Raw genomic sequence first — 23,938 nt, 5'->3', positions numbered from 1 at the left:
AGGCTCGGGTGGGTCCGCCCTGGCTCTGCTGCTTTCCCACCCAGCAATCCCCTCGCTCTCGCTGCTTTGTGTTTTTTTATGAATTTCACCTGAATAAACCTTTTCTGGGCGCTCCTTTGGGTATAAAGCTCGAGGGGTTTTAGCTGCAAACGTTCAGAGTGAGAATCCCTCTGTAAAGTATTAAGTAAAAACAATTTGATGCCATTCTGCAGATAGAGCAGAGCCGTGGGAGAGAGAGCATAGTCGTGGGAGGTAACAGAATTTTTTGCAGAAACAAAGCTGATAATGTGGTTTTTTTTTTTTCTGTAGACTATTTTTGGATGTGAAGGATGGACTTCTCAGTGATTACTATTGGACAAGTACAAAATGTGCTTGCAGCGATGCAGAAGAACTTGGAGTGCCCAATATGGTATGTCAGGGAATAATATCTGTATAGTTAATTTTTTGGAGGTGTGGTTCTTTATTCTCATTTCTTTGAAAGTGCTTTGTCAGTTCTATGGCTTACCAGAAAGCAAAGAGATTTGTGCTTAGAACTAAAAATATTGATATTTTGTAAGGTTCAAATGAGAAAGTGCAAGAAAAAACTTACATTTTGTTCTTATGTTCTATATTTTGCTTTTCTATTAAAACCTGAATGTGTCAGTCCTTTATTCAGTGAGGGGGAAAATACATTTGATTGGATTAGAGGATTGGTTGTAAAGGTGGGTGGGTTTTTGTCCCTTGTCTCTGAAAGGTGAATGAGGTCTGTAGTTCCTTAATGTTGCATTTAATATCTTGCATTTCTTTAATGCAAACAGATACTGAAATAGCAAAGGTTCTGGTTGAAGTCTATAACCTCTGTGCTCTTGCTTTTGTTTCCCTCTTTGTAGCCTGGATGTGGTGCAAGAGCCTGTTTCAACAAAATGTGATCACATATTCTGCAGGTAGGTTTGAAAACTTGCAAGTGCAATGCAGTTTTTAATTTCCATATATAATGATTTTGGGTTTATAATTTTTACTTCCATATATACCAGTTTTAATTCTGTTTCTTCAGTGCTCATCATGTGCGTATGCTTTGTTTTGGTAACTTCATCTGTAGCTACTTGAGGGGGGGAAAAGTCAGTTCTGTAGAAGAGAGAAATGCAAATTTAAAATGCATCAAAGGGGATTAATTAACTCACTGTAACCCCAGAACAAGAATGCACCCTCAATTCACTGAGTGGTGAATGTGCACAGTCAGTTTTAGGGACAATTATATCCTTCTCTTGTTACCCTCATAAGTGTTCTTCCTTTCTAGATTCTGCATGTTCAAACTTATCAACAAAAAGAAGAAAGGTGTGGTGGAGTGTCCTCTGTGTAAGACTGAAGTTACCAAGAGGTGAGGAAATCATCTTTGTGAGGGGCTGGAGATGAGGTGTTTGAGCTCTGAGGAAAGATTAACAATAGGCTTAAAATATATTAGCATAAGATATTTATTTATTTAATTATTACCATAATATATTTTTTATTTTATATTTATTTTTGTTCTGAAATACAGAAGAAAAGGGGTTTTTTAGTAAGCTGCCTATTCCTAAAGGAGTAAATTTAGTATCTTACATCAATGTGAGCTTTTTCCAGGTGAACACACCTCTCTCAACAAGTGTCTGTGCAAAATTGGTGTTTAATCCTGGCAACTGATTTCTCTCTACTAAACCCATATGAGAAAATGATCTGCTCACTTTTGTGATCATTTCAATTCCTATACTAATGATTCTTTGTTATTCCATGGCAACAATTTCTTCTTGTCTCATCTCCCACTTTGAAGTTTTACCCCTGTTCTTTTGTCTTAAAATAACTGAAGTGCTGATGTTATTTCAGAAGTCTGAAAGAAAATTCCAGATTTAAGCAACTCATTGAAGGACTGTTGGAAACTATCCATGCTTTTGAGCTTGACACTGGAGTGAAGTGTAAGTGTCGGGAATTTATGTCCCCAGTTTTTTTTTTTTAATAAGTTTTTGACATATCATGATTATTTATAAGGTATCCTGTTCTAAAATAATTAGAATTAGAACTAGAACTAGAATTAGATCTTGGTAGAATATCTATATAACCAAAATTGGTTGAGAAAATTAGTTTGGAGGATCAAGATCTTCATTATTACTTGAAGAGTGCTCAGAAAGAATAATCAGACTAGTAATTCAACAAATTTTCTTTTTGGATAAACATATTTTAGCTGTATATTCTGTAAGTGCACAGAGTCTAAAAAATCTATTTCATTCATATATCATGAGTCATACTCAGTGTAAAAATATATATTTTTTTTTACCTAATGACATGATTTAGTTTTAAAGAGTCATCACTTTCCTAAAACATCCACGGAAGCCACTGCTGCTGAGTCCCTGTGTAAAGAAACTTCTGTCATCCAAAGCAAGGGCTTCAGAAACAGGAGGAAAAGTGCTAAAGGAAATGGACAAGAAAACTTCACCTTGGTAATTGCTTTTCCCCATTTTATTTGTGTGGATTGTTTAAAAATGTATTTAGGAAGGTGTATATAGATAAAAGAATGAAGTAGGAGATTTTGGACTGATCTCAGATTGTTGTTTGATCTGAGTAATCTGCACAATCTATATATTTTTGTTTTCCTAACCTACTTGAGAAAGATGTTTGCACAAAATAACCTGAACTGACACACAATATTGCCATAATACAGTCTGTTCCTGAAAGCAGGATTGAAAGCTTGTTCCATCTGCTTGCTCCATGAGGCTGTCTAGGGTTTTTACCTTTTTGGTAAAAGGGTTTTTTACCTTTTTAGGGGCAAGATCACAACTATATCTTAGAATTCACAGGGCATTACCCAGCTTGGGGTATTTGCTGTGTGTGTGTCTGTCCATGGCATGTTTGTGTTTTCACCTGCTTAATGCAGAATAGAATATTAGACAATACAGAATGTAAGATCAAGCTGTTATGATTTGATCTGTTAAATGCATGATTCATTATTTCTATTGACACATTTCATTACTGCTGTCAACATTATAAATTAATTCTGTTGTGCATAGAAGCTACCAATGCATATGAATTAAGTATTTATATCAGCTCCCTGTTAAGATTTAAATAGCTATGAATTTATTTTGAATACCCCACTGTTGTAAATAACTATTCCTTTCTGTTTTCCTGTCAGCAGGAGGCTAGTGTGAATATTCAGCTTACAGATGCCAAAATGTGTCACCCAAGAAGCAAAACCCAGAAATCTGGTTCTCAAAAGGGTACTTACATAGAGTTTGGTAAGATCTGTTCTAAATCCACACTAATTGATCCTGTGTACAATGCTTGCAAAGTAATGAAAGGTGATTATGTTCAAAGTCTTTATAAACACTAATTTCTACTTAACAAAATTACAACAAAGAGACAAATTATGGACAATGCCAAGTTTGCAAATCAAAAGGGTTTTTTACATAATTATATAATGGCAAATAATGCTGCTGTAGTGAACCCTTAAACCTTGGTGTGCACAGCCCAGAGAAGGTATTTACAGATGTGCAAAAAATTACACCTAAAGGTAACCACTGCTTCCTGAAGAATACTAAACCTTGCCACAGTGCTTGAGATGAGGATGAAATCTGTTTGAGATATTAATATTTTTTGCTATCTATCCTAGCTTTTCAGAATTTTACTTTATCTGGTGTTGGCTGCTATGAGAAAAAAGACAAATGCCAAGCATGGCTTATTTTTATGCTGTTCCTTAAAGGAAGGAATTGAGTTTGTTTCCTCACATTTTTCCTTATTGGGTCTGCCAGGAGGCATTTGAATGTATTTCTCTGACTTCCAGCTCAAAATTCTAAATACTTGTAACTGTTTTGTGTAAAAATTTAGAAATTAGAAAGCAACTTTTAGGTGATTAACTCTTAGTTAACAGTCACTGTATTTAAACACAGTTTGATGCTGGAGCCATGTAGATAGTTTTACATACATGGAAATAATTAAAATTAGGTAAAATACTGGCAAGTCATCCTTCTCTGAATCATTCCAACCAGAGTAACAGATTATTTGTTTCCAGGCTCTGAATCATCTGAAGAGTTTTTTAAACAGGCAACCAAAACTGGGTAAGTAAAGGTGATTAAGGAATTCATTTTTTCTACAGACAGTAATTTAATATTCTCATTTCCTGTGTTCTGGTTTCTTAGCATAGGACTGATATAATTCTTAAGCAGACAAATGGTTTTCAACTTAAGAGGGCATTAGGGTAGAATGGGGAGCTGAATTCCAGGAGTTTGCCATATTTCATGCTTTAAAACTTATTTCTAAATGCTTTGTTGTGGACATAGATCTTCCATAGAAAAGCAGGCACTGTGCTTTAAAAAGTAAATACTAAAAAATTCAGGATTGCACAAGAGAATTTTTAAAGAAATGGCCTGAAACTCTGAAGAATTTCAATTGTGCAGCTTGACTTCTCCAGAAATTATTTCAGAGAGCAGAAAGGGAAAAACAAATACCATCTTCTATTCTGTCTGTTATGGTTTTATCTGTAATGAAAGTAAATTTCCTTTCCCAACAGGTTTGAAGACAAAGGAGCTGTTCAGATTTCTTCTCAAGCAAGGCTGGAAGAACTTGAGAGTGCTGAGAAAGGGAATGAAAATTCTTGTAGTGCACAGCCTGACAAGCTGGGTGCCAAAGAAATAACACTGCCAGATATCACAGGTGTGTTATTTTGGTGACAAAGGTGATTATGCTTGAAATAGACCACAAGTTAACATTTTTATTTCACATGATTTTTTACACAAAATTGTTTGCAGTCTTGTATAATGAAGTTCTGTTAATGCCTACAGCTAATACAAGACTGTTCCTGTAGCCTAGATACAAAATGTGGATGTTTGTATACACAGGAACAGAAAGGAAGCAAAAATACAAAACTTAATCTATTCTATGTGAGTCATTACAGATGAAAAAGCACTGGCTAGTAATTGATGTAAAAATTTAGAACATGTAATGTGATCTTTCTGCCTTTCTCTAGAGGGAGATTTGTGCAGTGTAATATTCTGGTTAGAAGAATTTAGAAGAACATGTAATATGCTCTGTCTTTCTCTAGAGGAAAATTTGTGCAGTGTAATATTCTGGTTAGGGAGGAAATAAGAGCAGGTTTTTTTTAAACAAAGTAGCCATTAAGCTTGTTCTCGTGCTGGTGTGTGTAAAATAGAGGTTAATAATTTATTATCCCTATAAATATGACAGGTGAAGGGGATTTCTCCAAGGAATGTTTGAGCAAGAAGAGCACTCAGAGCATCACTGAATGTGCCAAACCTGACCAAGTGAATGTGACTGGATGCCAGAGCTCTCCTTTGGATGTTCTTGCTGTGGAGCTGCTCCCAGAGCAGTGTGACAGAGCAGGGGATGCCAGTCCCACCCTGAATGGGGACACAGCATTCTCCAAGGACACAGAAGAAATGGAGGAACAGCAAAGCCAGCACAACAGTGAACACCAAGAGTCAGATTTAGATGATGGCTCAGAGAACAGGCTGGATAAAAGTAGGGAAATGGATACTGATGCACAAAGTGTGGAAGCTGCAGAGGGATATGAGCCTGAGAATGAATCTTCCCAGGACAAAGAACTTCCTCAGGCAGAGCCCCCTCACTCTGCCACCCTGAATAAAGTCTCCAAGAAGAGACTGAAGCAGAGCATTCAGAAAGTCAACGAATGGTTTTCCAAAAGCAATGAGATTCTGTCTTCTGGTTCTTCAGTGGATGAATCTGCTGCATCAGCTGATGTCTCAGGTGAAGGAGATCTGTGTTTATCAGATAAAGAGTCCTGTATTTCAGGAAGGACTGACCCTATGGCAGATTCCATGGGAGCTGCAGCAGTGGAAGGAAAAAAGAGGTGGTCAAAACAAACAGCAGAAGACATTAAAGACAAAATATTTGGCAAAACATACAAGAGAGGGAGGAAGTCAAACCCCCCTTCTACCTTGAGAGACATTTTGCCTGCTAGACAAAAGGAAGATGTGGCTGCTGCTCAGTGCCTGAAGGATTCCAGCAAAGACAGACTCAAACGAAAGAGGAAGAGTGCCTGCCTGCAACCTGAGGATTTCATCAAGAAAAAAGACACAGAAAAGGGAGATGGGGGCCCTCAAAGTGTTAATGGGGGCCTTGGAGAGGCTGAAGAGAAAAGCTGTGATGAGACTGTTGCTGTTAATGAGAGTCACCTCTCTCAGAATAGAGCAAATAATACATCAACAGAGCCTGAGGAGGGAGGAGAGTCCACATGGAAGAAAGCTGCTGAGAAGGTCCCTGCCAAGCACTGTGATGGGGAACCAGAAATGTATAACTGTGACCAGAAAAGCACCAAAAAGAGAAATTCTGCAGCAAAAAGATGCAGGCATTCTAGCAGAACCATGTGTGCTCTGCAGTTGGTGGTGGACAGAGACTCTGATTTCCCTGACCCAGCTGAGCCACAGATTGACAGCTACCCCAGCAGTGGAGAGCCCAGGAAAGCTGAGCCTGAGCAAAACCCAGTGAGGCGCAGCAGGAGGCTTCAGTTACTCTCTGAGGAAATGACAAAAGAAACAAGAAAAAGAGTAAAAAAGAGTAAAAAGAGAAATAGCAGTGATCATGGAAGGTCTGTCTCTGGAGAGCAGAGGAGTGTGGCAGCTCACTCTGCTGAGTGCAAAGAGCTGAGTGAGCCTCAGGATGAGTTGAGTTCCAGGCCAGTCACTCATTTGGAGGGAGGTGATCTGCAAGCAAATGAAGTGCAGGTTAATCTAAAGAATTTATCTGACACTGCAGAAACTGGAAAGAGTCTGTTCAGTCCTTCATGTCTGCCTTCAAACTGTGGTTCCACTGTGCCCGATACAGGTTCTCAAGACAGTAGAATACTTGGTAGCCCCCTCCTCCTACAAGTTCCTTCAGTGTGTGCTGGGCAAACTGCTTCTCCCCAGACTGAGGAGGTGACTGAATCACCTCCTGCTTCTCCTCCACAATGTGGGCACGATTCACAAAATGCTCCAGGGGATTTCAAAGCTGAGAAGTTGCCAATGGCTAAAAATGTTTTGGAATTGAGTAAGGAAGCTGAAGACAGTGACCTGGACACACAATATCTGAGGAACATATTCAGGCATTCCAAGCGCTCCTCCTTCTGCCTTTTTCAGACTCGTGCCGTGGCAGATCCTCCTTCTGAAACCTTCAATCTATCATGTGCTGCTCAGGGAGAAAATAAAGCTAGCAAACAATTACAACCAGAAAGCTTGCAAGAGGAGAAAGCTGATCAAAACTTGAGCAGGGTTTCTGAGAAAGATGAAGAGAAAGAGAAGTTTAAGACCTGTGAGTCTGCACGTGTTGATCCTGTGCCTTGCTTTGCTGTCAGTAGGGATGACATTTCACAGGCTGCAGAGGAAGGGACTCTGACACCAGCAGGAGCAGAGACTGCTCAGGCTGAGCACAAAAATGGATTGCTGCAAGAAGAGCAGGGCAGTGAAAAGCCAGTGTCAGATGAGACAGGGACAGAAAGTGATTTGGGACAAAATCCCATTGAAAGTGATGGAAGCCAGAGTGATCAGAGTAACACAGAGGAGCATGAGTCCAGCCAAAATGATTTACACACAGGCCAGGCAAACAGCTTCAGTTCAGAAAGCAATCAGGCAGGAAAGACTGAAGTGGTTGATTGCACAGAACCAATTCTACAGTTTCAATCCACATCAACGATTTCTTCTGCAACTTGTCAGCAAAGCCCTGCTGAACTCAGCTGTGAAGTCACTAGGACAAAAAGTAGCAGAAGAGGAAGAAAATGTGTAAAGGGGAATGAAGAAGAAGCAGCCCAAACTGTTAGCACAGCTGCAGAGGCTCTGGAAGAACCTCTTGGGGAGAGTTGTGGCCTTACAGGTTTGTCTGAAACCCCTGATGCCTTGCTGTGCTCTGATACTGACATTGAGGAGAACACCAGCTTGTGTGAGACTGATAGGAAAGAGCAATCTGCAGTGTTTGTGAAAAGTGACAGTGCAGAACTGCAGAGCAGAAATTCAGATTCCAAACCAAGACCTCGAGGTCCTCGAAAGCCTCGAAGGCGAGTGCAGAAATTGCCATCTTCAGATGAAGAGTCCTGTGAGGATGAGGAGTTACCCTGCTTCAGGACATTGATCTTCAGCAAATCAGCAAGCACACCTTTGCAGGCTGATAAACAAATGGCACCTGAGGTGGAGTCTGCAGTGGCAGAGTGCCCAGGGAGCCCCAGTGTGAGTAATGATGGCAATGTTCTGCAGAAAGTGCCAGAAGCTTCCCTGAGTCACGTGTGTGCTTCACCAAGCCAGGAGTCAGAATGCTCTGTCAACTTATTTTCTTCCCAGTCCAACATGTCTGAGGAGTCACTTAATGGAGCACAAGAACTGAACAAACATTTGCCACAAGCTCAGGTGTCCAAACAAATGAGCAGTGTAAATGACAGTAAAGAAACTTCTGAGAATTCTGGTGGAGGGCTGAAGGAAACCAAATATGAAAGCCAAGAAGACCCAGACATGGGAGCAAACCTAGGTACAAACAGGATTTTTCTCTTTGCAGCTTTGTTTATAATGTACTTACAGCAAGGTTTTTGGTGTGTGCATGGAAACTTTGTTCTGTATTAAGAACAGAACTCTTCTAGAAGAATGTATCAGTCTTAAACAAAAACCCCTCAGTGGTTTATTTCCTAAAAATTATGTTCTTCCAGTGCTCTTTGTTCAGAGCACAAATGAACAGACTGTCTGATGGGAATTCATGTTTGAGGGAATTGCTGGTTCTCTTACTGCAATGGGATACTTCCATTGTCAGCCAAATTTCCCAGCCTATCCAGGCTTTTTCCCCAGATGAAATGTTTGTTGAAATTGGCTGTAGAATTTTGTAGTGAATATTTTGCCTTTTTTATGGCCTTTGTAAATGTTTAGGGCTCTTTCATCCCTGTTGAAAGAGAATTCTGTTGAAACACTGAATTCTGTTTACTTTGTCATGTTTGTGACATGGTATTCTTTGAAATATTCACTTAAAAGAAATCTGTCCTAACTTCAACATTTTCAAAACTTGTCACTTTAGTGTTACAATTTTTAGTTCTCTAAAACTTCCACATGCTAAGAAATTATGGATAATGTTGTTGTTTTGTTTGGTGGAGTTTTTTCTTTAACTCAGAGGGTTTTTTTTCTACTTTCTTCAAGGTGAAGGATGTGGGTCTGACAGTGAAATAAGTATTGTAGAAGATTCCTGTGGAGCATTCTCTCAGGGTGAAATCCTCACCACACAGGTGAGTGCTTCATGCCCTGAGTGGAGGAGCAGCCTGCATTCCAGGAGATAAGCAAGCTGTGAAGTCAATACAGTGGAAAATTCCTTTCATCATAATTCTTTATCACTAAATTACTTCCAAAAGCATAATTAATGAGGAACTGCAGAGCTGCTTCTGTGCCATTATTTGTCCAACTTTTCCTCCCTTGGTGACCTTACACTGCAATGGCCACAGCTTATTATATTATATTGGTTACAGAACTTAATTATGGGAGATGCTAATTAATGCATCTCCACACTTGGCCAACGCTGCAAATGTCACCTCCCCATATTTAAAAACTTTAATGATAAGAATATATAAGAATTTGGTGATAAGAAGTAGATTTATTACAACATGATATTTAAAATCAGGGAGACTCTTCTTCCTTGTGTAAAGATTAAATCAAATAATTCCATATTAGATATTATAGGTACAAGTCCCAGCAGGCAGTGTCTGATGAAAGGTGTGTCTGACAGTGAATTTTTTGTCTGCTGTTAAAATCCTGTGGCCTGACTTTATGTATTGGGTGATTTATGATTTGGGCTGGGGGTACTGATAAAAGTAGAGAAATCAAATTGAGGGTTAGGGGGTTGGAGTTTCTTGTTTTGCTTTGGGGTTTTTCTTTGTCCTATGTGACTTTAAGGTAAGTCTTATGGCAACTCTTTCTTCAGTATTTTCAGCCCTATGGGCTTTATGTATGTCAAAAAAAAGTGAATTTAATTTTTGTGCTCTATGGATGTATTGGGTGATTTGGTCTTGGGGTTCAGATGAGGGTTAGGGGCTTGGGGTTTTTGTTTTGCTTTGGTGTTTTCCTTTGTCCTGTGTGACTTCAAGATAAGTCTTGTGCCAACTCTCTCTCTTCCTATGGGCTTTCTGTATGTTCAAAAAAATGAATTTAATTTTTGTGCTCTATGAGTTTACTGGGTGATTTGGTCTTGGGGTTCAGATGAGGGTTAGAGGCTTGGGGTTTCTTGTTTTGCTTTGGGGTTTTTCTTTGTCCTATGTGACTTTAAGATAAGTCTTAAGGCAACTCTGTCTTCAGCATTTTCAGCCCTATGGGCTTTATGTAAGTCCAAAAAAAGTGAATTTAATTTTTGTGCTTTAGAGGTGTATTGGGGGATTTGGGCTTGGAGTTCAATTGAGGGTTAGGGGCTTGGGGTTTTGCTTTGGGTTTTCCTTTGTCCTGTGTGACTTTTAAGATAAGTCTTATACCAACTCTTTCTTCAATATTTTCAGCCCTATGGGCTTTATGTACGTCCAAAAAAACTGAATTTAATTTTTGTGCTCTATGGGTTTATTGGGTGATTTGGTCTGGAGGTTCAGCTGAGGGTTAGGGGCTTGGGGTTTCTTGTTTTGCTTTGGGGTTTTTCTTTGTCCTATGTGACTTCAGGATAAGTCTTATGCCAACTCTCTCTCCAGCATTTTCAGCCCTATGGGCTTTATGTACATCCAAAAAACATTGAATTTAATTTTTGTGCTTTATGGATGTGCTGGGGAATTTGGGCTTGGGGTTCAGTTGAGGGTTAGGGGCTTGGGGTTTTTTTTTGGTTTGCTTTGGGGTTTTCCTTTGTCCTGTGTGACTTTAAGATAAGTTTTATGCCAACTCTCTCTTCAGCATTTTCAGCCCTATGGCATCCAAAACAATTTAATTTAATTTTTGTGCTTTATGGATGTATTGGGGAATTTGGGCTGGGGGTTCAGATGAGGGTTAGGGGCTTGGGATTTTTGTTTTGCTTTGGGGTTTTTCTTTGTCCTTTGGTCTATGCCAACTCTCTCTTCAGCATTTTCAGCCCTGTGGGCTTTATGTATGTCAAAAAAAAAAAGTGAATTTAATTTTTGTGCTTTGTGGGTGCTTCTCCTGTTTACAGCATCACTGAAATGTGAAGCTGGCAGGACACTGCTCCTCCTGTAGCCTCATGGATGGAGATGCTGGGATGGATTAATGGCATGGAGGTTGGGATTTGGGTTTGTGGGGATGGTTTTGGGTTTTCTCTTTGCTTGGGAGTTTTTATGGGTTCAGTAACAAAGAGGCTCCGCATGGTGCCAGTGCTGGAGCTACAAATGGAATATTCGGTTCTGTGCAAATTGCTTCATCATCTAAAGGGTTTGGGTTTTTATAAAGGTCTTTTGAAACTCTTTGAGCTATTCTTGTGCTGCCTATGGCATGGTTTTGATCATGTAATTTTTGAGGAGGAACATAAGGAAGAATATTATGAAATGGTTTAGTCCTTTAAATTATCTTTGGAGCTTTTAGTAACTGTGGAAAGTGAAGACTCAATTTAGAATTTAATAATGAACATCATGGATTGAGCTACTAATGGAGTTTGGACAAAATTACTTTCAAATAAATTTGTGCAGGAATTGTGTTGTTTTCTGATTGATTAAGCTCTGAGGCATCTAAACTGAAATAACATGACTGGCAAAGTGAGTGTGTGGTTGTTTGGGTGGGTTTGCTTCTGATTTTGGATGTGTGCACTATTTATTACAGTAAAAGCACCACTGTCACCTTTACAACATGTGACAAAACCTTAATTCAAAACCATTTTGCTCTTTCTAATTTTCAAGTGTTTGTTAAAGAAATGAACCCTGAGTTTGCTTATGTTGGCATTCTTGTTCTCCTTTGCAGCAAAAGAATGCAATGCAAAATAGCCTGAAAAAACTTCAGCAAGAGATGGCTGCACTTGAAGCAGTGCTAAAGCAGAATGGGAGCCAGAGCTGTGAAGTTTTACCTGTCCAGAGGGAGCTGCCCCATTCCAGTACTGAAGGAGCATCTGAAATGGAACAAACAAGACCAGAAAACACCAGGTCATTTATTTTGCTTGGAGTTTTGGGGAGTTTTTTATGTTTATTTCTAAATTTTTTATTTTTATAAAAATCTTAATTATCCCTGAGCTTCTAGGAAATTACAATAATTTCACTGCTGCTACATTTTTCTGATGCTTAAAAGAGTGAAAAGGTATTAAAATCAATTTCTCTCTCTCAAGATCTCCAGAATTGCTGCTTTCAGCTTCTAAATCCTCTTTAAGGAAGAGATCAGATCTGGAGAAAGGCCCTGAGTGTGACAGTGCTCTACAGAACAAAACTCCCTCAGAAAAGACAAAACCTGTGCAGGAACACAGGCAGGGCCAGCTTGAAGCAGGTAACACTGAAGAGAATTTTTGATTTCTGGTGGTTTTCTCCTGTTCTTTTCATGTTTTTATATATCAGCAAGATACAATTTTTTCCTGTAAATCCATTATTTTAATTTATATATTCCTGATCATTTTAAAAAGGTGTTGCTACTTTGCTAGCCCAGCTGTGTGGCTGCCCACCAAATAGGGTGTGACAGCTTTTTGACAGCAATAAGAGTTTTTCTGCCTCACTTCTAAATTCAGACAATTTGACAAATATGCTACTCAAAGTTCCAGGTGTATGCTACTCAAATTTCCAGGTATTTTAGTGTCTTGCCTATAGATCAGGAAAAAGTAATGTTGAAGGCAAAGATGAAGTAATAAACACAAAAGGGAGTAATAAACACAAAGAAGTAATAACACAAAAGGGGAGCAAGTATCTGCAGAATTTAAACCTAAACCAGCAACAACTTTCTGCCATGATTATAAGAAAAATCCAGTTTTCTCAAGGAGTAATTTCTTTTTTCCTTCAGAAAATGCAGAGGAGCAGAATTGTGGGACTGGACAAAACAGTGCATCAGTCTCATCAGATCTTTTTGGGAATGTGACCCAGAGTTCAGATAATTCTTCCTCCTCTGCAATGCTTTTTATCCCTCAAACTGCAGAAGCCACAGCTGGGCCTGTTGTGGCTCAGAGCACTGAGAAAAGCTCTGGGCCAGAACACAAATTAAAAAAAAGTGAATGTTTTCCTGTACCTGTTCTGCACAATTCAACTGGGAAAGAAAATGCTCCAAATCCAGTGGGGACCAAGAGGAAAGAAATGTCAATTGTGGTCTCAGGTCTAAATCACAGTGAGCATGTAAGTAGAGTTCAGAATTTGAAGATCACTAGTTAATAATTGCTGATTAGCACTATAATCCTCAATAGAGAGATCTCTAAGTGTAATAAAAATAATCTTGCAGGAATTGCAGCCAAACTTGATCACTCCTAAAGCTGTGAGGATGCTGCCCGGAATGGCACTGTTAAACTTAGTGAAATTTGAATTTTTTGAACAATTCCTAATGTCTGGGGGGGAAAAAACGCAGGATTGCAAAGCCTTGGGGCTGGGGAGGGGCTGTGGGTGTTTGGTCCAGTCAGTGTTCCCAGATGATGCAGTTTCACCCAATTTCTGATCCATAGGGAGCATTCTGTAAATAGGAATTCTGAGTTGCTAATAAACCTGTTTGTGCACTCAGTTTCCAGAAGGATTTGGCTTTTGGGTTATAAAACACACACCAAGAGCTCTGCATTTCTTTAGTCTGTTGAATGGTGCCAAAACTAAATGTACTTTCTGTGTGCCAGCACATAAAATGTTACTTTAAAGTAACTATCCTATTACATTGTGCTCCTAAAAACTGGGGCTGTTGAGGGTGTTAAAACTGTTGCTAACTTTTATTTTCTTAACTACTTTTCAGTTGGTGGTCCAGAAGTTTGTGAAGAAAACTCAGAGCACTTTATCTAATCACATAACTGAAGGAACAACCCATGTCATAATGAAAACAGGTTTGTTGGGAGCTGGGGGACCAAATCCTCTATTGACAGAAAATATAGAATTTTACCTTCAGTTTAAACACCAAGCAGACAGGTCAGCAATAAATTTAATAAGTTTGAGGAAAAGGTATTGATTGTTTTCTCTACTGCAAGTTTTTGTTTAAGCCTGTGAGTTTTCTCATTCTGTTTCAGAGGAAAAGTGTGAGGGCATGTTTTCCCTTGTGTAATTCCAAGTTAATATTGCTTGCTATTTGTTTCTTCAGCTGTTTGCTCTTAATGTTCAGGTGTTGACAGCACACTAGTGTGAAGTAGTTCAGAACCAACCAAAAAGAAACAAAGATAATTCCCAAAGAAATCCTCCTTTTTCTGGCCTCTTATCTTTATTGAATAATTTTTTAAAGGGCTCACAATTGGTACATGAGATTAATTTCTGCTCATTTCCTTCAGTTTAGTAACATCATCAACATCTGAACCTTTGTACAGTTGTGATATTTTGCTGCTGCACTTAGCAAAAAGTGTTTGTTTTTACATACAGATACCTTGAGCTGTGTTTTTCTGGTAATGGCTAAAAGAGGTTTTACTGTTGTTTGGCAGAACTAAAAGGGGTTTTACTGTTGTTTGGCAGAACTAAAAGAGGTTTTACTGTTGTTTGGCAGAACTAAAAGAGGTTTTACTGTTGTTTGGCAGAACTAAAAGGGGTTTTACTGTTGTTTGGCAAAACTGAAAGGGGTTTTACTGTTGTTTGGCAGAACTAAAAGAGGTTTTACTGTTGTTTGGCAAAACTAAAAGAGGTTTTACTGTTGTTTGGCAAAACTGAAAGGGGTTTTACTGTTGTTTGGCAGAACTAAAAGAGGTTTTACTGTTGTTTGGCAGAACTAAAAGAGGTTTTACTGTTGTTTTTCCTGCAGATGAGGAGCTGGTGTGTGAACGGACCCTGAAGTATTTCCTGGGCATTGCAGGAGGAAAGTGGGTGGTTGGTTATCAGTGTAGGTATCCCTGCTGCTGGAGATCTTTGCCCTTCTGCCATGAATGCAGTCTTCACTTGTTGCACTAAAGAAAAAGGATTTCTTCATGCCTTGCCATCTGATGTTTTGCAGTATTTCTTCTAAATACTTAAAAAGAAATTAAAATTAAGAAACACGAGCAGCAATATCAAGCTTCTTCCCCTTGTGGATTACTTACTCTTACTGTTTCTGCTCCCCACTGTGGCAAAAGCCTTTTGTCCCTCTTAATTTAAATCTTTGTGATCCATGGCATCAATTAGTGTAAAATTAGTATTATTTCTAAATGGTAAAAACATTCTTTAAATATTTACTTTATACTGTATTCCTTTAGTAGAAATACTTTCAATTTAATGTAGCAATGAAGTCAGAGTACTGATAGTGGAAAAACCATTCTGCTGGATAAAATGACTTTTCTTCTTCTGATCTTTTTATTTAGGGATAATTCAGTCTTTTAAAGCAGGAAGAGTACTGGATGAGGTAAGGTCTTTTATCTTGAGTGAAATGTCAAATGGTTAAGAAATGCTGTTACATGATGGGCTTAGGAGTTTATTTGTGTTGTATAGACAGATATTGTCTAAATATTTAATATGGAATTTTATCTTTAAAACCTGGGGTTCTGGACTTATGAGTTTATTTTATTGTACAGTTAGATACTGTCTAAATATTTAATATGGAATTTTAGCTCTGAAACCTGGGGTTCTAGTTTTACCAAATCCACACTTAGGCCCTCTGCATACTTTGGTGTTGAAGACACAATGAGTTCCTATTATTTTTAACATGTTATAGACATATTTTTATGCATGTTCCTACTGATATTAATAGATTATAGCATTAAGCAAAGAATAGATCTTTTGCTTTAGGAAATAATGTTATATACAGATAATTTCTATCAAGTAAGACTGTACTGATAGACACAGCCTTGGAGTGTTCTTCTTCTTTTATTTACCATACAGTTTGAGTATAATTTGTTTATTTAAAAATTGCCTGATGCTGCAGGGGTTTCATACTCCAGCATTTCTCTTGCAAAGCCTTTTCATTCATATTGTGAACACAGTCATGGATTTTCAGTTCTGAAATCTGACACCTTCCCATTTTGAAGCAGAACTCTGACAGGAAAGTGTTCTCAGTCTCTTCACTTCTGATTCCTTGCTTTTGTTGTGATCCAGGAGAACTTTGAAGTCAGAGGAGATGTAATCAATGGGAGGAACCATCAAGGTCCCAAGAGGGCCAGACAGGCCCTGACTGAAAAGGTACAAAGCACATCAGGGATCAAATTCTGTCCTGGCTGAGTTTCTGGAACTTCTCCCAGTCTCTCTGTACACAGAGTTGCACAAATGAATCATTTTTATCCATGAAGGGGGAGCTCTGTCAGCAGCAGGGCAGATATTCTGTAGGGGCTCACTAAGCTTGGAGTGTCTTTTTATAACAGAGAGTTTGGTCTTTAATATTCTTTTAGTTTTATTCTTAAATTCTTTTGGTTGGTAGGTTACAAAAAGCTTTGTGGAATAGTCACAACTTGATAGCAAGCCCTGCAAGTGCAATGAAAACAGCAAATAAATTTAAAAAAACAGCATATAAAGCATTGCTCTTTAAAAACCCCCTGTGAACTCTAACATGTTCCTTGCTTTTCAGATCTTTAAAGACTTTGAGATCTGTTGCTGTGGACCCTTCACTGACATGACTACAGGTGTGTCATTGGATGAATGGTCAACATAAAAAATATTTGGAGGGACACTGTGCCTTCACCAGAATTGTACATTTCTGCATAATTTTTACCTCTTTTCCTCTGTAAATCTTAAAATACCTACAAGGGGTAAGGTGTAGATAAATAATTTTATCCAGTTCTAGCTCCAAATGGAGTGGAAATTTTGTTCTCATCTATTTGGATGTCCTCAGACAACCCCTGGCAATTCTGCTGCATTTCAAACTAAGCCTTTTATCTCTGGATAAATTATCTAGGAAAAGCATTAATGTCATGCTGTCTGGTAATTGTTTTTGATGCTCTTGATCTCTCATATTTGAGCATTTTTTCTTCTGTCTTAGTAAACAGTTCCTAAGTATCCTTTTCCCAGCAGTTGACACATCCTTATTGTAGCCTCCTGTCTATAGGAGCCAGTGTTAAAAGTGAAACATTTTAACAAAGCTAGAAGTTAATATAAAAAGCAAAAGCTGTTCAGCACAGCTTCATTTTTTATTTTTGAAATTTAATGAACTATGTTACAAGTTTTTGAAAATTTAATTCTTTTTCTACTTCAAATATCTGCACTTGACTTCCCATTTTTTGTGGCTTATTCAGCAGATACTTTCTGATTTATCCAATATAACTTTATTTTTGACTGGATGAAATATACTCGCATTTCTTGACATTTACAGTAATTGCTGCAAAGGAGGCAGTGCTTTCACCTGATGCAGTGATCCTCAATTTTGGCTCTTGTACTTGAGAGATTTAATCTTCTTCACTACCAATTCAACAAATTGGTGCAAATTAAGTACTTTGGCTACTTCTGTTAATGAGAGATAATGACAGTTCAAACTTCTCATTTTTAATTTCCATTTCACCTCTTGCATCCTTATGAGAAGAGGAAATAAACTGTGATTTTTTTCAGGGTTTGGTTTTGTGCAGACCTGTCTGGGGGGTGAGGGAGGGGGGAGTTGATGTTCCCTAGCAGGTTTTGAAGTGAAAAGATTTTGTTTTCTACTCCCATCTCCTTCAGATGATGGTGGTTTGTGAATTGGAACAAACACTTAGGGAATAGTGTCAGCTCCAATGTGATAGAAAACACTGAAGTGACTTGTCACTGACACATTTTCTGAAAAATCCCTTGGCCAGGATTTCTTCTCCTGGGAAGCTGAGAAGCCTCAGAGAAAAATAAAAACAATAATTATCTGATTGCTTCTCCTGTGTTTTGCTGCTTTGGAATGTGATTTGGAGATTGTTTGATTAGTTTCATATGAATTGTTTGTAATTAATGACCAATCACTGTCAGGCTGTGTCAGGACTCTGGAAGGAGTCATGAATTTTCATTATCATTCTTTGTTGCTTCCTGTCTTTAATTTTTCTCTATTCTTTAGTATAGTTTAATATAGCATAATATAATATAATATAAATATAATATAATATAGTATAATATAATATAATGTACTATAATAAAATGTACTATAATATAATGTACTATAATAAAATATAATATAATTATAATATAATTATAATATATAATATAATATATAATGTTATTGTAATATATAATATTAATAATATAATAATAATATATAGTAATATACATAATAAATATTATTATAGTATAGTATATTATAGTATAGTATATTTATAGTATAGTATATTTATAGTATAATATAATATAATATAGTAGTATAGTATAATATAGTATAATACAGTATATAGTATAATATAATATAATATAGTATAATATGATTATTATATTATATTGCATTATATATAATATATTATATTATATATAATGTTTAATATATGTTATATGATATATAATATTTAATACATAATATATTATATAACATTTAATAAAATATATAATGTGTAACATAATATTTAATATTATGTCAATAATTATATAATATAATTATATCATGTGTAGTATAATATATATAATTATATAATGTGTAGTATAATATTTAATATCAAATTATATGTAATATAATACTACAGTTATATAATACTATAATTAATATAGTATAATATGTAATATAATATTTAGCCTTCTAAGAACATGGAGTCAGATTCTCATCTCTCCCCTCCTCGGGGTTATCTGCAAATTCCACAGTGACTGAACTGATTTCATCTGATTTCTTCAGAGCATCTGGAGTGGATGGTGGAGCTGTGTGGTGCCTCTGTGGTGAAGCAGCCTGACCAGTTCACAGCCACAGCAGTAAGTGCTGAGGAGCTTTTACCCTCCCACATTCACAGAGCTGCCAGCACAGCCTGGCAGTGCCCCTTGGCTCCAGGCCTGCCCAGCCTGCACTGAAGACAGGCTCCTTTGTGGCAGAGACATGATTGGTGTTGGCCACATCATTAATTTGTCCTGAAATTAGCACTGAGCCTTCCCTTTCCAGCTCCAAAAGCCTTTTAGTGACTGAGTGTAGTCACAGAATTTCTGGGGAGAAATTACAGAAGAATCTTGGGAACTAATGTCCTTCTCCCTCTACTTAAATTCCTCTCTGAAGTGAAACTTGAAATTAGTTAATGCTCTCTATAAATAAATATACAATTATATAAGAACAGACAACAACAGCATTTTTATTCTTTATCTTAAAATCCTAGAGTTCTACTGCAGTTGTGGTTGTGCAGCCAGATGCTTGGGAGGAAAACACGGATTATGGAGGTAAAACAACATTTTTTGAGCTGCTTTCTGGTACACATCAAGTGTCTTAATCACACCTCTCCTTTAAATAGCTAAATATCAGAGGGTTGTAGAGAAATCAAAACTCTATTAATGGAGATGGAAGTAGGTCTTGTAAGAAAAATCTAGAAGGGCAAATAATATTGTTTCAAGGAGCGGCAATAGTTTTAAGAGCTGCTCTGGCAGCTGTTGCCTCAGTTGTCCTCTGTATCATCAGCTTTACAGAAACTTTTCTAATTTAGTCGTTTTTAAAAGGTAGGGAAGGGTGTCCTTGGAGCACCAGTAAGATCTAGGAGAGAGCCTCAGATGGAACAAGATTCCCTTGGTCTGAAAAGGTCATGTTAAAAAGCCTTAACAGATGTAGTTTTGCATTTTTTTTCCTTTAAGCAAAATGCTCAGGAGAAGCCATGAGGCTTTGAAAGTGCAAGTGGGGTTCTGGGAGGAGTGGGAGCTGGTTAGGATACACTGAGGTCCAACAAAACAGTGGAGCAGGATGATGATTTAAAAAACCCAGCTGTTTCCATGGCACTGGAAAAAAGAGAAAATAAAAAGATCCTGCAATGAGGGGGAACAGTCTGAGAACACTTCAGTAATTTTCTGTTGCTTCTCTTAATGAGACTCATTGCTTGTCACACACTCAGTGTGTCTGGGGGCAGACAGGAAGCAAAGCTCTGTCACTGAGATCCTAAATGAAAAGATAACAACTCCATTCTTTATTTTTAGTGTTTATGTTGTGGTGTTCACTGCTTCCAGCTCTGCTCCTGGAGCCAGCATTACCTGCCTTGAAAGGCACTCTCACATCTCTGCTTTTATAGCAAGCTTTGAAAAAGCAAACAGCTTATTCTCTGTTAGAATTTATAAGGTTAGAGGATTTTTAAGAAATAGTTAAAAAAAGGTATGTAGGCTTTAGATTAGAGTTTTGTTAGCATTGCAGAAAAGTTTTTTATGTAAGTAGAAAAGTTTTTTAAGTAGTAGACGTGACAAACAACAAGCTTTTGTAGAATTGGTTTTAAGATAGTAATAAGGTTATTTAATGTATATTTTTAGAAGATTAACATGAATAGAATTCTGTTCTTTGTCTTTTATGAACTAGTTTTTGTTTTAGTTACTATTATGTATGCTTTATAAGATTAGATAGAATGCTTATTAATATGTGTTTTTTGTGTGTGATTAGCTGAAAAATGTAGACTGAGATGATTTTATGTATTGCTGTATGAGCTTTCTTAAGAGAGACATTTTTAGAGTAGATCAGTGAGTTGTTATGTTTCTATTTTGTATTTTGAGACTAATGTGCTAGAAATAAAAGTAAAAATCTCTTCACTAGTTTAGTTACAATGTTGTCTATATTTCAACAATTCTCAAAGCCATCAGTGGCCTCACCTTCAGCTTGTTTGGAGCTCTTGCTAACAGCTGCATCATTTATTTCTGTGTCTTTGTCTTGCAGCAATCCAGCAGCAGAGCAACGTTGCCCTGGTAACTCGGGAGTGGGTCCTGGACAGCGTGGCTTGCTACCAGTGCCAGGAGCTGAGAGCTTACCTCGTGTCCTGAGGGTGAACAGCAGCTCTTAATAATCATAAAATGACTAAAATATTACCCTCCAGAAGGTGCAATTACCCACTGTTCTTTAAAGCTTTACATTAGCTTAAAGGGCTGTGAGATTGTAAATGTTAAACCAATTTTAAAAGTTAGAGAATGTAGTGTGTGGCCTCCTCAGAGAAATGTGATATATTGTTTGCCACTGCAGCCAGTTTCTGTGTAAATACTTGGGGACAGTCATTTCCTCAAAAGAGGAATATTGGGCTCAGGGCTTCCATTAAAACATACCTGCACTCTGGAATAACCTCCACATTTTCATTCTGCTTAAATGCAAACCCTGGATGCTATTTTGTGATTAATAATGAAACACCTTGGCCATTCATTGATTATGGTTGTGTTGAAAACTCTACAAACAGCTTTCCTGTTGTGCATCACAGTGCCAGAAACCTAACCAGAAACACAGGTATGGGCCCCAGAAATGCAATGATTGAATCCAAACAGAAAGGAAGGTTTAAAACCAAGCTTAAAATTTAGTACCAGTGCTGTCAGGCTGATTTCTGGACAGTATATGTGGCACTGTGAAAGGATAATGAATAGATGCATTTTAGTATCCTGGTGACCCATGATAAGGGCAAAAATATCTGCTTCTAATAGTCCCTGCTTGCAAAATGAGGCTGCAAAGAAATTGGCTTTTTATGAAAGAAAATATCTTGCTTGTTTCTGTTGCCAAGCAATTCAATTTCATATCTAATTTTGTACTTTGGGAGCAGAACTGCTTGTTTAAAAAGCAAAAAAGAATGTAGCTAAGTCCATAAAATTGTTTTGTGATAAGATGCTGCTGTCTTGGAAAGTTACAGAAAGTATGTTTATAAATATTTGAATGCACAGAAGAAATAAAATTATTTTGGCAAATATTTACCTACTTGTTTATCTTTTATATGAACCAGCCCCTCAGTCTGCATTGAGGCATAAGTGAAAAAACACCTTAGCCCAACCTGAAATGGGGAAGGAAGTGGAGAAGGTAAAAATGTAAATGAGAATTTCAGAGATGCAATCAGAGCTGCAGTTGCTATCAGCCTGAGAAGTGAAAGTGTTATCAACTCTCCTGCAGCTGCCAGGTGCAGGTAGGCTGATCAAGCATTGCTGCTGGCATTGTGAGAGCTGGAAGCGTTGGCTGAGCTGCTGTTCCCTCCTGGGTGACAATTGCAGAGCTCCCAGGCTCAGCCCAGCCTCACCTCCAGCCTGCTGCTCTTATCTCTGCAGCCCTGGCTGTTTGATAATCTGCATTTCAAAGGACAGCTGGAGGCAAGGGCTAAACACTCCCTGTTGGAGGCAAGGGAAAGGCCAAGCAAAACTGGTTTGCTTTGGGAAATTGTCCCCAGATATTGATGCAAAGATTCTCTATATCAGGTCAGGTACCTGATTGTCTACAGGAATGACACCCATGGTGCTGCTGTTCCTCCTTGGAGGTGACTAAATCTGTGGAAACTCTTTCTGTAAAGTGTTATCTGTCAACTTTGCTGGTGATCTCCACCTGGTGTAAGATTTGAATGAAGTGAAATGATTTCCAAGCAGCTGAAGCCAAGGAATGCTTCCAGAGGAGCAGGGGAGGGGATGGGGCTGTTCTGGAGCCGTCTGCACTTCTCCAGTCACACAGTTCTGAGTTCCCTGTGGATCTGAGAAGCCTCAGAGGAGACCCTGGGGCACCTGGCAATGGCCCTGCTTTGGTTTTCAGTGGCCTCTGCCACAAAATCCTTTCCTCTGTCACATCAGTGCCCTGTTCCAGCCAGGTGCTCAAACCCCCAGTGTGAGAAGTGACAAAGAACCCCTGATGCAAGGTGAAAACAAACTGAGAGTGAGCCACCTGTCTTTTCCATGTGTTCACTCTGACCTAGCTGATTTCTGCATCTGTCAATGAATCACCTCATTGCATGGAATCAATCAACCCATTGTAATCAATTAAAATGAATGGATGTATGCAAAAATGGCAAATGCTTCCCTCAGCAAGGGCCTCAGGGGAGCAGCCTGTCAGCAGCCATGCTCTGCAAAGCTTCTTTCATTTCTCTAAGCCAATAAATACAAATGCTGAGCACTTCAGGACCTGAATATTAATGCAAGTAATTAAACATGGGGGGTTTTTTCCTAGCAGATGATTTCATGAGCAGAACCTCCTCCCTGTCTAGCCTGTGTTGCATGAACAGACCCTTGGCCCTTGATTTATCCCCACAGAAAGCTGGGAAGGGGGGCACCGAGGACATCCTTAGGAAAGACAGCCATGTGCAAGAGCCAGATAAAATTTCCTCCTCCTTTTTGACTGTGCTGGTTAATACCAAGGTTGTGAACAAGCCCAGGATGGTGGTTTGAAATTGCAACTGAGCCTGCCCTGTGGTTCCTGCTGCCTGTGGTTGTGTTCATGGGCAGGGGCTGCTGAGAGCAGCAGAGCAGCCCCAGCCCTCTGCAGCTCAGCAGGGACCCCTCCCCTGCAGCATGATCCCTGGCTGAGAGGAGAAACACAGCAATAATCATTGCAGCAAATAATTATTTGTTATAACCGTCTAAAATTGTGAGGAGTTAAAGGAATGCCCTGTCTTTACCCAGGTCTGTCTTTCCCCACCCCAGCTCCCCCTTTCCCACATTTCAGCTGCTGTCGGAGCAGGGAAAGAGGGAAACACAGCACTAGTTATTATAGCAAATAATTATTTATTAAAACCCTCTAAAATTGTGGAGAGTTAAAGGAATGCCCTTTTACCCAGGTCTGTCTTTACCCAGGTCTGTCTTTACCCACTCCAGCTCCTCCTTTCCAACATTTCAGCTGCTGTGGGAGCATGGAAAGAGGGAAACACAGCAATGATTATTATAGCAAATAATTATTTGTTAAAACCCTCTAAAACTGTGGAGAGTTAAAGGAATGCCCTATCTTTACCCAGGTCTGTCTTTACCCAGGTCTGTCTTTACCCACTCCAGCTCCTCCTTTCCCACATTTCAGCTGCTGTGGGAGCAGGGAAAGAGGGAAAGGCCAATTCTGCAGTGTGGGTGCTGCAGTCCAAGCAGGATGCAGAAAGGGTCAGGGCTTTGCAGAGAGCTGCAGGGTGATCAGCAAATTAATGAGCTGCTCCCCCAGCCCTGGGCAGCTCTGGGCTGGCATTGGTATGGGCA

General features: G+C 38.6%; 1 protein-coding gene across 1 annotated transcript; it reads left to right on the top strand.

Annotated features, from left to right (window-relative positions):
* Window positions 1-329: 329 nt before the first annotated feature.
* On the top strand, window positions 330-21,129 carry BRCA1 (BRCA1 DNA repair associated). Its single transcript, XM_054281327.1, has 21 exons — window positions 330-409; window positions 870-923; window positions 1,277-1,357; window positions 1,837-1,925; window positions 2,302-2,447; window positions 3,137-3,239; window positions 4,013-4,058; window positions 4,511-4,653; window positions 5,185-8,469; window positions 9,123-9,208; window positions 11,853-12,031; window positions 12,211-12,365; window positions 12,870-13,195; window positions 13,791-13,878; window positions 14,775-14,852; window positions 15,307-15,347; window positions 16,037-16,120; window positions 16,503-16,557; window positions 18,702-18,775; window positions 19,168-19,228; window positions 20,691-21,129. Exons 1-21 carry the CDS (start codon window positions 330-332, stop codon window positions 20,792-20,794), a joined length of 5,358 nt encoding a protein of 1,785 aa, XP_054137302.1. The 3' UTR covers window positions 20,795-21,129.
* The last annotated feature ends 2,809 nt before the right edge of the window (window positions 21,130-23,938 follow it).

The sequence above is a fragment of the Melozone crissalis genome, unplaced genomic scaffold, assembly GCF_028551555.1.
Source record: "Melozone crissalis strain CALT ecotype California unplaced genomic scaffold, PUWL_Pcris_2 ptg000032l_1, whole genome shotgun sequence".
Classification (NCBI taxonomy): Eukaryota; Metazoa; Chordata; class Aves; order Passeriformes; family Passerellidae; genus Melozone; species Melozone crissalis.
The sequence above is the reverse complement of the archived record's forward strand: the minus strand, read 5'-3'. Positions and strand labels throughout refer to the sequence as shown.

Excerpts from the sequence above, each read along its gene's own strand:
- BRCA1 (XM_054281327.1), top strand. The coding sequence starts at position 330 with ATGGACTTCTCAGTGATTACTATTGGACAAGTACAAAATGTGCTTGCA. Across the intron at positions 18,776-19,167 it reads ACCAGTTCACAGCCACAGCA|AGTTCTACTGCAGTTGTGGT; the intron begins GTAAGTGCTGAG and ends TTAAAATCCTAG. Across the intron at positions 19,229-20,690 it reads GGAAAACACGGATTATGGAG|CAATCCAGCAGCAGAGCAAC; the intron begins GTAAAACAACAT and ends TTTGTCTTGCAG.